General features: G+C 38.1%; 1 protein-coding gene across 1 annotated transcript in view; it reads right to left on the bottom strand.

Annotated features, from left to right (window-relative positions):
* Positions 1-14,410, bottom strand: part of pcxb (pyruvate carboxylase b) — a 329,618-nt gene that overhangs the window by 220,133 nt on the left and 95,075 nt on the right. Inside the window, exon 11 of the mRNA XM_055051195.1 lies at positions 14,147-14,309. Within this exon, the coding sequence (XP_054907170.1) occupies positions 14,147-14,309 (163 nt within the window). The remainder of the gene's footprint in view (positions 1-14,146; positions 14,310-14,410) is intronic.

Here is a 14,410-nt window from a genome sequence, read left to right as displayed (position 1 = left end):
AACAAGAGTCAAGGTACACATCAGGAAGAGAAAAGAGGAAAAATCCGACTTAGAAAATAAAGGAGGATGAAGGAATCAAGGCCTAGGAAAGTGTAAACAAGGAGAGGGTGTCTATGAAGGCCATGAAAGGAGAGAAAATGAGAGATGGCAAGGATGTAGGGGTGAGAGTCTATAGAAGATGTACAAATAAACGAGACTCGGAAAAAAAATAAGATAAAATGACAGAATTTGATGAGAGAAAAAGAATGTGAGAAAGAAAACCTGCCCTGCAAAAATAAATCAGTAGCAAGATATGAGGAGCAAAAGAAAAATAACAGGAGGTGCAATCAGTGAGGAAAGAAAAGGTGCCAAAAAGGGGAAAAAAAAAAAACAGACCAGGGACAATGATGGGATGAATGAAATGTGAAGCTTGAACCATCAGATGTGAAGAAGGGGAAGAGTTCACAAGAAACAAAATGAGAATTGACAAGGTGAAAGAAAGCTTGTATGGGAAAATGAAACTAGAAAGGATAGATGGGGTGTGAAAAAACACAGGTGGAATGATAAACAGGAGGAGTGAGGATGGATTAGCTGAGAAATGAGAGCCGCCTTAGCAACAATAAGTAAGAACGTCAGAGAGCTAGTCAACAGTGGTGACCTTCAACCTCACCTGCAGGTTCCCAACACATCAACAACACGACTGGCACATCAGTGAGTGAAGGCATTGGCACCACAATAATAGCAACAAAGTCAATTATTCAAAGATACTCATTGCCAATTAAAATGGTTAGTAACAGAGTCTGTCCCCAATAAGATGATCCTGGAAGTTTTAAATTATACCAACATGGCAAGAAACCCAGAAGAAGAAAATAAAGTTAGCAAAGCAAATTCTTCAATGATGTTTGGAGGTACTTCCCTCTGAGGAAGTGTAATAGGGAAAAAGTTAAATATCGAAGGCTAGAGATGCTAACTCTACAAGCTAATGCTACAACACTAATGAAAGAGAGGAACTTGAAAAAGTCAGAAAAACTGTTCTATCGGCAGCAGTTGACTTTAGCTGCCGTTTCCTGCGTTTATCTTTGCCAATATTCTGCTAATGTAAAAAAAAAAACAACTTAATATATAAAAACACCACAATTTTGCAATCGTGGTGTTCCATTAAGAAAGAAATTCTATCAAAATCACCTGTGATTAAGCTTGTTCTTGCAATAAGTCATTAAAAATCATGGCAGCGACAGGAACACCGTCACAGAAGATGTTTTAATATTTCAGCCATGGTGCTAGCAATCATCTATCAACCACCAGAGGAAACGTCAGCATTTTTTTCCTGTGTTGAAGAAACAAGCCCAACGTAGGAATTGGGAGTGGCTCCATATGTGACGTTTTGGGAAAATTGTCAGCAATTTTATAGAAGACCCCTGGATTCAGACCATCATCCTCCTATAGCTTCCTGTCATCTTTATCGTTTTCTCCGGTAGGAATAGCCAGCATCACATGACTTCATTTAGCGCAAAAATTTCTTGAAAATCAATTTTCAAAATTGCAATGTTTCCATTAGGCAAATTTATTTTCATAATTTCCATTTGTACAATTCTATGGGTAAATGGAAACTCAGCTACTATCCGCTTCAAAACTGGCTTCCCATGACTCGGTTCTGTTGGTTTGATCGCCATCAAGATTTGATTCCCTGCAGCAAAGTTACAAGTTCAGTGGAAAATGAAGCCTAAGAATCTGTATTGACAAATGAGACATCTAAAATCCCTTTGGGAAAGGATAAATCTTTATTAAGACCATCCTGATCTCCAACTTCACAAACAAATGCTTGTTTGTTTTTAGGTTTAAACAAGCATTTGGACGTGTCCTCGCATGTATTTTTACACCAAACACACAAGCAGATAAAGGAGCGGAGGATGAAGCTGAAAGACCAATGAGGGAAATGTCACTTCACATAATTACTTTGGTGATGAACTACAGGGTACATTGTATTGCATTGAATTGCAATGTACCTTCACCTTAAGACTGTGTGTGTGAGACCACCTTAATGTTTTCATTTCACATAGAGGACAAATGCGACATCCACATCTTTTCATTTACACAGCAGGAGAATATACAACACACTCTGCATGAGTAAATCAGCTCACGCTGCAGGAACAGCATGCGTGACCTTCTCAAAGTCAAAGATCGTTTTAGAAATTACGCCTTGTGTGCGGCTCTGTGTGTCTAACAGCTGCAGTGCAGGTGGTTTACCCTCCAGCAGGTGTGTATGTGGGGTTTAATACCTGCTCAGGGGTCCTGGAGGTTATCGGTATTAGCGGTTAACGCGGTTCTGCCACATCTCTGGGTTATTACATTTATTCACCACATTCTTACCTGTCGAACCAAGGAATTAGCACTTCCTGTCCAGGAAGATTAAAGTTTAAAGTCATCTTAATTTTATCGTTTAAGTAGCAGTAATGTTTTGGTTTCGGAGCAGCCTAATCAGTCCTTGAATTTGATGGACAGTTTGTTAAAGATTAGGGTGATGGAAAGGAGGCCTTCCAACACCAAAGACTTTGAGCTTCTCACCAAAGTTAAACTATGAAAATACGAGAGGAAACAGCAAAAAAAGCTGTATAACTATTTTAAGTTTTCCTTTTTTTACTGTAATCCACCCTCTTATAGACGTCAATGTATTCTTATTATAGCAGAAAATACTTATTAACTCATTTTCCAATAAACCTGAAGAATGGATAAAACCATCTCATATGGAAACTAAAATGTTCTGGTGATGATCAATTAAGTACTTTCTCTCACTATACTCTTAGCTTCAAATTAACATCAACTCACTCAAAAATATATAGATTTCCCAATATCATCATCTAGAATCTAAATATTCTAAGAAGTTGTTGTCAATAAATGTTTGCATAAACCCCCTCAAGTCATAAATCCACAGTTTGTGTGCCAATAATAAAGTTGGTCTGCTGGACCGTCTCAGTGCAGCCATTACCACTGACACAGGAGACCAGGGTCAAGATGCGAGAGGTCAAAGTGCTTTGGGAGCATCATGATGACAGATGGCAAAGTGGGAGTGAAGATGACACGGACTTACATAATTAAAATATTCAACAAAAATGCAAATGGTTATTCCATTTTGACAGCCTTACTCACTGGAGGACTATTTGTGTTGGACTTGATTGCAAATATTTTTGATTTTAATGCAGATAATTAGTTTTATGACTATATTTATAATTTTGCTTTCAGTTTTACAAATTGTCATTCTCGCATTGCATTCCCTGCAGTTTGCACCTCAGTTTGAAACCAATTATAATAACTTATGTAATGATTATATAATCCTTTTTTGACCTGATAAACCTACTCAATATATTTGAATATCAATACAAACCAGCTCATTTACACGACATTAAATATTTGCAGCATCAATAGAAGAAGAGAAGCCTGAAACCCAGCTTGAACTATGAGAGTAGGTCAGAAGTTTGGTAAGCTAAGCTTTAATTAATATTTTCTTTATGCATGTTGCCAGTCAAATTCCTGGACTCATTTGGTTTCATTTTCATAAAAAATATTATTTTAACCATTGGGATTTTTAAAAAACAAACTGAAGGAATTCCTCAGATGTTTGACATTTGATTTCTCATTCATTTAAAGTTCAAACCTTTGCCTCTTTTCAAATAAACAGGCTTAGTTATATATTTAAGGGAAAACATCAATCAACCTCAATAGATATTCTTCAATAACTAAAGGCTCACCCTCAAGTTTTTAATTTTGACATGGAGTTTGACATGCCTGCTGCGTATAAAATGAATCAAAGCTGAAGCAATGTTTCTTTCAAGAACCAGTCCTTGATTTACTTTCAGTGGAAGATTAAAATGTAATCAGAATCAGCTTTAATGACCAAGATTGTAAGTACAAACAAATCAAATTTTTGTTTGTTTTAAGACCATAGTAGATATACACAGACAATTTTTTTATATAAATAAAGAACGAGAAGGTTTTAAAACCCACTAGACAATGATTGGTGATTGGCAGCTTCCTACTGCGTTTGAATTATAGTTTAATAATTCCCATCTCATCCATTACTTGAAGCGGTTTTGCAGTCCTGTCTGCTTCAGACGTAGGCGAAATCTTTTTGGATATGGATTAAAAAGACCCTTTAATGTGCACTAGCTAAGTTTTATTCCTTCTTTATAAAATAGTAGGTAGACTTTAAAATGTCAGATTTTTTCAAGTGTAGACTTTTATAACAATCTGACATTAAAAATCAAAGGAACCGAGTCAAAACAGAAGATTGAATCAAAGTTTTCAACATACTCAAAGAAATGAAAGGCAAGCGCGTCTCTTTTGGTACTGATTACACTGCTGACTGACGCTTTCTTAATGACGATGGGGAAAATGAAAGATAATTGGAATGGAACTGCTAATAGAGCAGAACCAGTGTGGGGTGGAGGATGTTTACGGTATTCAGCTGAACAGGTTTTTACGATGACATGAAAAACTAACACACTTCCTTTAATTAGGACTCAACCTATTTTCAAACTCAATTATTTGAGAGATGAGGCAAACACTCTCTGAACACACCGCGCTCACAGCAGCGGCATTGTGAAACATTAATGCATTGAAAAAGGCACATGCAAATGTGTGCCAATAAAAGAAACAAACAGGAGAAAGATGACAGATAGGAGGTTGAACGAAAGAGACAGACGCGAGTAACTCCGGATGACATTGTGGTGAGAAAGCCCAATGATTCATGCTGTAAATAATGGGACGACTCAAACCCTGCTCAGATTGTCAAATCTGGACAGATGGGAGAACGAGAGGAGGAACATGAGGACAACAAAATGAGGTTTGAAGCTGGCCTGGGGCTCAGGATCCAGCTACAGAAAGGATTTCCTTTCATTCGGAGATTCAGGACAGTGGGAAGTAATGAAGGAAGTGGAGGGGGTGAAGAAGAAAAGAAATCAAATGAGGAGCTAAGTAACAGTAGGCGTAAAGATAATAGGAACACTGGGAGGAGACGGAAGTAGATTTGGCCTCATTAGTGGTTCTTTTATATCATGAAAAAAAGGCTGGTGAAAAAATAGACAGAAGAGTATAAGGAGGAAAACATGACAGGATGTGAGAAGGTTGAGGCTCAAAATGAGACGGAAATAGGGAAGGAAAATTTAGAGAAAGGACAGATAAACATATGGTCTGTGGTAAGGGAATAAAATCTGCTGTGACAGCATTTCTTACTGAAGTACAGGCTCACTCTAATTTGATTAAAACACCACTTTCAAATGGTTTCTGCTGCAGGAAGAGTTGGTGCCAAACAAAAAGTATCAACTAGCGATGTCCTAGGACCTAATCCAATCACAGGAATTCAAGCCTTCATCAGTTCAACATAAATTTATAAAATACAATCACAAAAAGTACAGTTTAAGTGCAGTTTAAATAACAATCTTTGGTTTTTGTTTGGATGATACCTACAGTAAAATGTCTTTTCCCAACAGCTTTCACAGTGTTCATACTGGATCATAATTTACTTTTTAAAATCTGTTAAGAAAATTTTATTAAATTAAGTTTCATTAATTTTAGATGGATATTTTAACTACCCCAGCTTCACAGACGTACATTTACGACATAATTCTGTCAAATATGAATTATCATATGATCGTAAAAATCACAAAAGGTGCCATTTTTTATTACCTTTACATTTTTTTTTAAGTTATATTCCTTGGCTTTTTTGGCAAAAGGTACAAAGATTTACAAGGTTGTAGACCCCTAATCTACGACTAAATCTGACACATTTACAATAAATACTGACTTATGTTGATTAACATACACCATTTCTCTTTTTAAAACCAGCTTTGACCGTTTTCCTTCACACCAACATGCCAATATGAGCTCATCTTATCACAGTAGCATGATTTCAACTTCAGTTAATGGCCGTTCATTATCCTCTCATCACTCAGTGAGAGTGGAGGCTTTTCACTCGTGTTCAACTTCACAACTTAAAAAGTTTGACTCGTTTTGAGAGAGCTCGTTTGCCGAAATGAGGACTATACATTAAACGTGACAAGATGTAAGAGGAAAGAAAAAAATAAAAATGCTTATGGGCGCTTAAATAGTCTCCGTCTCACCTTGCCTCCCTGATTCTGTTCACCTTGTTCTGATACCGTTTGACAGAGCTGCTGCCAGTTCTCTCATCATAAAGCATCCATCATCATCATTACCACCTTACTTTCCCAACTCTTTGCTTCTGCTGCTACAGCCGCTTTTCGCGTGTAGCCCTTCTGTGTTCGTCTCAGGCTGACTTCACCACAGACGCCATTCATCCCAACAAGAGAGGAACTCAAGATGGCGGTCAACTTTAGTCCGGAAGCTTCCGCCCCGCAGTTCCCACGGCAACAGGAAAAAAAGGGGGAGGAGCTGTCAGTTGCTGGTTACTGCGGCAACCACCAACTGCCAGGAGCAGCGAAACAGAACAAAATAAAATCGTGTTACACATGAATTATATAAAATATCAAATAAATATTAGACTTATTTTGGTTTTCTGGTAAACATCACTGCAAAGATTCCTTGAATTTATTTCATTTTATAAACTACAAATAATTATTTTATGATTTTGAGTTCTGAAGATCATTTAAAATGTGAAACTGACCAATCACAGTAAGTGAGCGGGACTATGGCAACTTCTAGAGATCTGATTGGCTGATTCAAATTTATCTTTGCTGGAAACTGGAAACTGCAGAAAGTGCTAGTATTCAACTTTCTGGTATTTTTTTAAGTTCTGCAAGTTTCACTTTTTATTTATTTATACATATATATTGGTGCTAATCTCAACATATAAAACAATCTGAAATGAAAATATGTCAAATAAATCTATAATATGCCATAAGAAAACTGTCTTGTGTGTTTTAGATGATTTTCAGTCTTTATACATTTAATAGAAATTGTCAGTTTCGGCATAAGCCTGTTAACATCAAATCAATTAAAATCAACAGCTCCAAGTACATGAGCTTAGAAAAAAAAAAACTAATTGTTTACCCAAGATAAAACTTTTTCTCTTTTGTATTTCATCATTGTCAGCTTCTCAAAGAAGCCAATTTTTTGTCAGTCAGATTTAAAAAAAAAAAAAAAAAGACAATCCTATCTGACCAGATGTTTAGAAAGCATAAAGGTTTCTAAAATGTTAAATAAACTTAAATTAAACCTCTACTCTGAGAAAAAATATAAATATTGTACCAGCATTTTTACTTTGTAAACTTATCTAACGTGCTAAAGACATATTTAGATACACCTTGCTATTGTAAATTCACTGGCCGATACAGATCTGGGATTTTCTGCAAAATCCAATTTGACAACATAGCACTGCAATCCATTTGTTTAAACCTTCTTTATTTAGTTAATAAATATCACAAACAATGGCCATAAAAGATCATTTTCTACAGGTTTTGTCACCAATAGAAAATTAAATCGTGATTACCAACATTAGCTGAATTACATCACTGAGCAAAAAGTGCATCTAAGATTTATGCATCAAATCGTTTAAGTTTTGATGTATTTAATGAATGCAGGTTGGCTGCATCACTCTATATGCAACCAGCCAACAACTAACTTGCTTCCAAGTTCATTCTGTACATTCAGCTTCATAATGTCTGATTCTTTTCACAGAAGGGCACAAAACAGTCAGGGTCCCATTACCAAATTCATTCTCCTGCTAAAGTAGCTTAATTAGAAGAAGATCAATGGAGAAAGTTCACAAAAGTTTGCTTGAAAACCAAGTGAAAGAAGTCTAAAGCATGCATGTTCCCTATACTCAGACCACCTATTGGTTTTCACTCTGTTCAAAAAGTCTGAACAACCTGCTCCCCCCCGTGTTGAGCACCTCCCTTTCATCTCTTTTTCTGCTTCTCTAGAACCCTGACAGCCAATAACCAGCCTCCCCATCTGTCCCGCCTGCATATTTTCATGCCTTTCTTGGATTGAAATTACCTGATACTCTATCACGGCGCACAGGAGAGTTGATTTTAGAGCTTTACGGCGGAAATAGCCTTTCCAGCACAGTGTGCGACTCCTGCGATCCCCCGCTGTCACGCTACTGCACTTTTGACAGAGCTGAATTGACAGACAGCGGTTTCACCAGCACCATCGCCACATGAGCTTCAGTCCACTCCAGCTTCACTCCACAGGGCTCCTGCATAGGCTTCTTGTCAAAATACTACAGGTCCCAGAGTCAAATGTCCACCACTTGAAGTCTCATGTTTAAAAGTTGGACTATTAGAGCTCATAATAAATTTCCCATAGATATTTCTAAAGGAAACATTATGTGAAAATAGATTAAGCAACAAGGAGACGGTTGGACAGATGGATTGAATTCACTGATGGATAGAAAGACATGGATGGACAGACAGCTGAATCAGCTGACAAACGGCAAGATGGATGAATGGATGAATGGACAGGTATGCAGATGGACAGACCGATGGATTACCACCACCAGATGGAAGAAAAAAATGGACGAATGGTTGAGCAAACAGACAGGTGAGGAATGGCACAGTTTGATAAATGGATGAATCAAGAGATGAATGGAACATCAGATAGATAACCAGATGGATGACTAGATTAATGGATGGTTGAACAGAAGGGTGACAAACTGAATAAACCAGCAGATGAAAGAAAAGAAAAATACAAGGTTGGACCAATGGACCAGTGGAGGAATGGATGAGCAGATGGACAGATGAGGAAAGGGGCAGGGATGGAGGGATGAACAGACGGATGGCAGAGCGCACAAATGGAACAACAGACAGAAAAATAAGTTGGAAAATAAAAACGGATGGATGGAGACAGGTGGAATGGCAAGCAGCCGAGACAGATGGTGTCTCGGCTAAAAACAGCTGGATGACTGTATGATGGAGAAAGAGATTGACAGCAACACCTCCTTCATATAATACCTGCTCAACTCCTTCAGAATAGCCAGAAGCAATTAGCAAACAACTGGTGGAACTGTGAAATGCTGGTAAAAATTTTGTTAAAGGATTAATAGAGGAGTGACGTCGCAATTACTTGCTGGAGGCGGAGTTTCAGAAAGAGTCGGGTTTTAAAGAGATAGACCCCCAATTTCAAGGCGTTAAATTACAAAGTCAAATTTAATATATAAACCATTTTTTAACAACTTAAGTTACTTGATTATTCTACGAAATACCACTATGTGGCAGGAAGAGTCATAGGACTGCCCCTTTACGAAAAAGCCAGGCAGCTAAGCTAACGTAATAATGGTAATGTAAGTTACATAATTTTATATGCAAAACCATTTTTCTTCAAATATACACCAACAAAATCTTATAGTGTGGCATATTATAGAATTGTTTTAAATAAATATTTATGCTTATGCTGTCTTTTTCTTAGTCACACAAACAAAATCTTGAGACTGCTTTATAAATTGGCTTCTGAATTAAAAACTGTGACCCTAAAAATCAGAATCGAATCACCAGAGTCTGAGAGTCTCAGCTTTTGGCAAACATAAGAAGGCGAATCAGAATGAGCTTATCCATCTTCATCTCCCTAAGACGATCAGCGAGCCGTGGGCGCCGCCAGTGTCTGAAAGCATGCAGAGGGACAACATTCCCATCATGCCCTTCAGCTGCGTTGCTTCATCCCTGACCTCCACTGATCATTTATTCATGCATCCCTCAAATGTGGGAAGCTTTTCCATGTTGTTTGGCTCATTCATATTGCATGGTGATACCAGGGGCTGCGAGGGGACGCTTCCTGATGACCTACGCACTGCAGACGTGCCGCAGCACAAAGACGCGGTGAGCATACTGTGGGAAGAAGGGAGGAGATAAAAAGGGGAACAGGAACCATTTAAATGGGTCAAAGGAGGAGAAGTGAGGACAAATGTGAAATATGTACAGTATTCTAGGAAGAGAGGAAAGAGTTGGAGTAAAATGCAGAGTATAAATGAGAAAGTCCTTGAAGAGGTCAGAAACAAACGCATCACTACAACTGAAGGAATGTTTAATGGAAACAACAATAATGGAGGCGACGCTTTGGAAAGGCTTTTATGGAAAAACAGCAAGAACAACACTGGAATACTGGATCTGTCTGTTCATCCTTCTCTCCTTTTTCTAAATCTCTCTCTCCATCCCTTATCTGTATTTCTACATCATGCATTTCTATCTTCTCTCTCCATCCAAATCTCCTTTCTCTCCATCCAGCTGTCTTCTCTTCTCCATCCATCTTCACTTCCTCCATCTCTCTTTTCTCCATCAAGCTCTTCTCTCCCTCATCCACCCATCCATCTCTCTTATCTTCCTTGATCCATCCACCCATTTCTTTTTTCTTAACAGACAGCCATCTCTCATCTCCATCCATCCATCCATCCATCCATCCATCCATCCATCCATCCATCCATCCATCCATCCATCCATCCATCCATCCATCCTTCCATCCATCCATCCATCCATCCATCCATCCATCCATCCATCCATCCATCCATCCATCCATCCATCCATCCGTTTTCCAGCCAGCTCTCTTCTCTCTCTCCTCATCCATCCATCTCGCTCCTCTTTCTCTATTTTCTTACATCACTTCTTTCTTGCCTCTCCTTTCTCCATCCACCTCTCTTCCTTCATCCATCTGTTCTTCCATCTCTCCATCTCCATCATAAAATCCTCATTCTGCAGATAACAGCTTTGGACGGTGCCACTGAAGTTAAATCCAGTTTGGTCACTGAACCCAATAAACTGCTGATAAACTAAAAACAACTGCCCCTGGGGGGTAAATAATGGACTCTGATTCAATTTAAATAAATCCATGTGTCGAACAGAACCATTCATTTTCCACTTGATCAGAACCAGCACACAGATGACGTGTTTAATTGGAAAGCCAGCGGAGCGGGTCCGATTCAATCACATCCAAGGAGTCAAATTATTGAGCTAAGGTGTCAGAAATTTTATTGACACCAGATGGAGAGAAAAAGGGCTTCCTTATTGGTGCTCAGGTGTGCAATTATGACAGAAAATGTGGTTATGGTGAGTTTTTTTTTTTGTGTGTGTGGTGTTTAAAACTAATGTCCAACTTCTGGCTTAATTTACAGGGGTTTCTTACACCGTCTAAAATCTAACGTGGAAATAATTGCCTCTAATTTCATCTGTATGCAGGTAGACCTCATTAACACATACAGGCCTGTTTCACATAAACCAGCTGAAAACAGGATGGCGCAGAAAAAGTGTCAGTCGACATGCGACAGAGTGGAAAGAGAGATTACTACTAATTATAAAATAGTATAGTTTGCATATTTTAACACATTTTACCAACTAAATCTGCATACTACCAGAGATTACCTCGGATGCTTTTATTACCTCCATGAGCTTTTCCATATTTAGTCTCATCACTACTAGAAAATTAACTATATTTCATATGCAGGGCTTGACATTTTTTGTATTCATTTGCTGCAACTAAAAACATCTGCAACTACAACTGCATATATGTTTGAATTTTCAGGATTGCATCTTTTGCTAATTCAGTTCAAATTAAACTCAAGAGTACTTTATTGATTCCCAAAAAAAATTCAATGCTGTAACTCATTAATTCAGAATTAGTATAGAGGCTGATGGCAATTTTTCAGAATAATTAGAAGTGAAGCTCAGTCAAATCGAATGGGGAACATCTGTTAACATCAGTTTTCACAGCGATTGCAGTTTTCTTACCGAGAAGCGATCTTTAAAAGTTTGACCTGCCGATTCTGATTTTGGCTGATACTTTTTTCATTATTATTCTTTGAAAAGTCGCTGAATATGACAAACAGCCGCTTAACTCTCTCTGGTTTTTAATTCTGGTCACAAACCTAAATTAGTTTAAGTGTGGACTTTGACTAGATCATTCAAACACATCAACAAAAGTTGATCTAATGGCAGTTTAGACTGTAGGTTTAAAAATGTTCAAATGGAAGACGAATCTCTGCTTCAACGTTCTATAATCAGGTTTTCTTCCTTCAATTTCAATTAAGATTTCTAAATGAAATTCATCAAATACAGATTTTCAGCTTCAGTATTTAATCAAAACACATCTCTTAAAGTGGTTTAGTAAAGAGGAATCCCACTCAAAATAACACAAAAGCTTTGGTGAGCAAAGTGACCAAAACCATGAGAGTAATGCTGGTTGAGTTGCATCGATTGTTTTTCTGCACCAAGGACGTCCGTTACAGACCCGCTCCATTAACCCGGGCTTTAAAGCAGAGTGGCCAGACCAAGGCCAAACACAAGACAGTTATTAGCTAAATAAATTAAAGCTTACTTTGGTTTCACGCTGACTAATTATAGGATTTTTAGAAACTTTTTCAGCAGATTGGAGAACTTTAAGATAAATGTCATTCTTAGCATCAGCTCAAAATAATGGTTGTTTACCTCCAGCTCCTTGTCAGCAAAACAGTGAAGCACAGCAGTTAGAGAGAGATGAAAAATAAAAGCATTGGCATGAGTTGACTATAGACAAAAGAATTGAGCTTTAATTCAGCACTGGGGCAGATAGAGGAGAGATTAATGATGACAGCAAAGAGCCTGATGACTAAACTCTTTAAAATGAGAAACTTATGCCAGTCAAAGTCTTGACCTGACCCCAAAAATACGACTTTGCTTAAGACCTAAAAGTGGCAGAACACAGAACCTCTTGATCCAACCTGAAAGAGCCCGAGAGGATTTGAGCAGGGATGGGAGAAAATCCCTGAAATCCAGGTATGTAAATCTTATTACATCATACTCTACCAGGTTCAGAGAGGCTGAAATCACAGCCAGGAGACTGTCAGCCTCAGACGATGAAAGGAGCCTCAATACTTTAACTCAAAATAAATAAAATCAGAGCATATTTGCATATGTAAAACTTTCCCATAAAGGCTTTAATGTGGAAAAAAGTGGAGAAGGAAGAGCTCTTGGATCCTAGTTTGTAGACAAACAGAGGTCATTATGAGTGTGTAACCATCCATGGACTTGTGTTGTGGTTGTGCTCTCATGTGTGAACGCCGACAGAGAGGGCAGTCCTCCAAAGACAAACACTTACAGCCTGTAGAAGCATCACACAATTACCAAAAAAACACTTACCTTACAGAAAGATTGATTTTCTTTTTTTAATATATATACATTTTTGCTCTAATTTTATACACAAGGTGGTAAATCATTCTGAAAATAATGTATATTTAAGTCGTTTTACTCTGTTGCCCCTCATAAAGACACAAAAAGGTTCAATTAAATTAGGAAAGTGTACAGCTGTGAGAATTTTAATGTTTCAAATGTCTTTTTTTCTATTGGGAACATCAGTTCATGAGGAAACTTAAGATAACAAACTCATTATTCTTCATATAAAAGTGCCAAAAAACCAAATCCACACCACCACAAGTCCATCCACCGCAATCATTGGCATAACTGCCAATGAGTTATTTTTTACGAAGAGGGACATTGTCAAAGTTTGCTTAGGAAATCTTAAATCAGGGCAATGATGAAAGAAAACCTTTAACAAGCTGTAAAAAAAAAAAAACAAGGATAATGATCCTGAACGTCAAGAAGGAACTCTAACTAATCGGTTTCTAATATAATCTGATTACTACGAGTTGTTTCTGGGAGGAAAATTGGCAAAATCATCAAGTTTCTAGCTACACAAAGCTGGGAAACACAAAACTCTGCAAAAATATCCATTACTCTGTACCCATAAAATCCCAACATATTAAAGTTTGTGTTTTTAATGACAAAATGTGAATATGCTCAAAGGGTGTAAATCCATTTTCATCTCACTGCCTCGTTCTGGGAATACATCTCCACTCTGAAATATGACACAAGCTCTAAGTTACAAAACATCCAACTTTCCCGTTGCTAGAACAGCTGCTTTAATTTCTAAAGCTGATAAATGGTTTCTTGTTTAGGTTATAAAACAAAAAAGACAGAACTGGGTAATTTAAAATCGACAACTTCAGCAAATAACCTGCTGCTTCAGCATTGCATCTGCTGCGTATTTTGAGTACGACTGTTTCCATATTCCATGCCCTACCTATGAGAAGAAGTTTCAACCAGTAGCAGTGATTCCTATTTAATGTTATGGAGCCCAAAAGCAGGACAAAGTATTTAATCCATAAATCCAGTAATGTAGTTTAAATAATTCCCAGCTTGGACGCGCTGCAGTGGTTGAATTATGTGACGCTTACCTCGATCCTCCCCGTGTCTGGCTGGAAGCCTCTGGCCGGGTCTTCAGTGGTCACTCTGCACTGGATGGCGCAGCCGTTCACCCGGATCTTGTCTTGTTTCAGGCCCAGTTCTGGCAGGCTGCGGCCTTCGCACACGTGCAGCTGGGCGTGCACCAGGTCCACGCTGAGGAACAGACCGCAGGTAATTAGCCGAGTAAAGATCGATGAGCGCAACGTGACGATTAACCGCTCTAAAAGTCCCTGCGGCACATTTAGACGTTTTGG

Source organism: Poeciliopsis prolifica, unplaced genomic scaffold (genome assembly GCF_027474105.1).
Source record: "Poeciliopsis prolifica strain line A6 unplaced genomic scaffold, Auburn_PproV2 SCAFFOLD032, whole genome shotgun sequence".
Classification (NCBI taxonomy): Eukaryota; Metazoa; Chordata; class Actinopteri; order Cyprinodontiformes; family Poeciliidae; genus Poeciliopsis; species Poeciliopsis prolifica.
The sequence above is the reverse complement of the archived record's forward strand: the minus strand, read 5'-3'. Positions and strand labels throughout refer to the sequence as shown.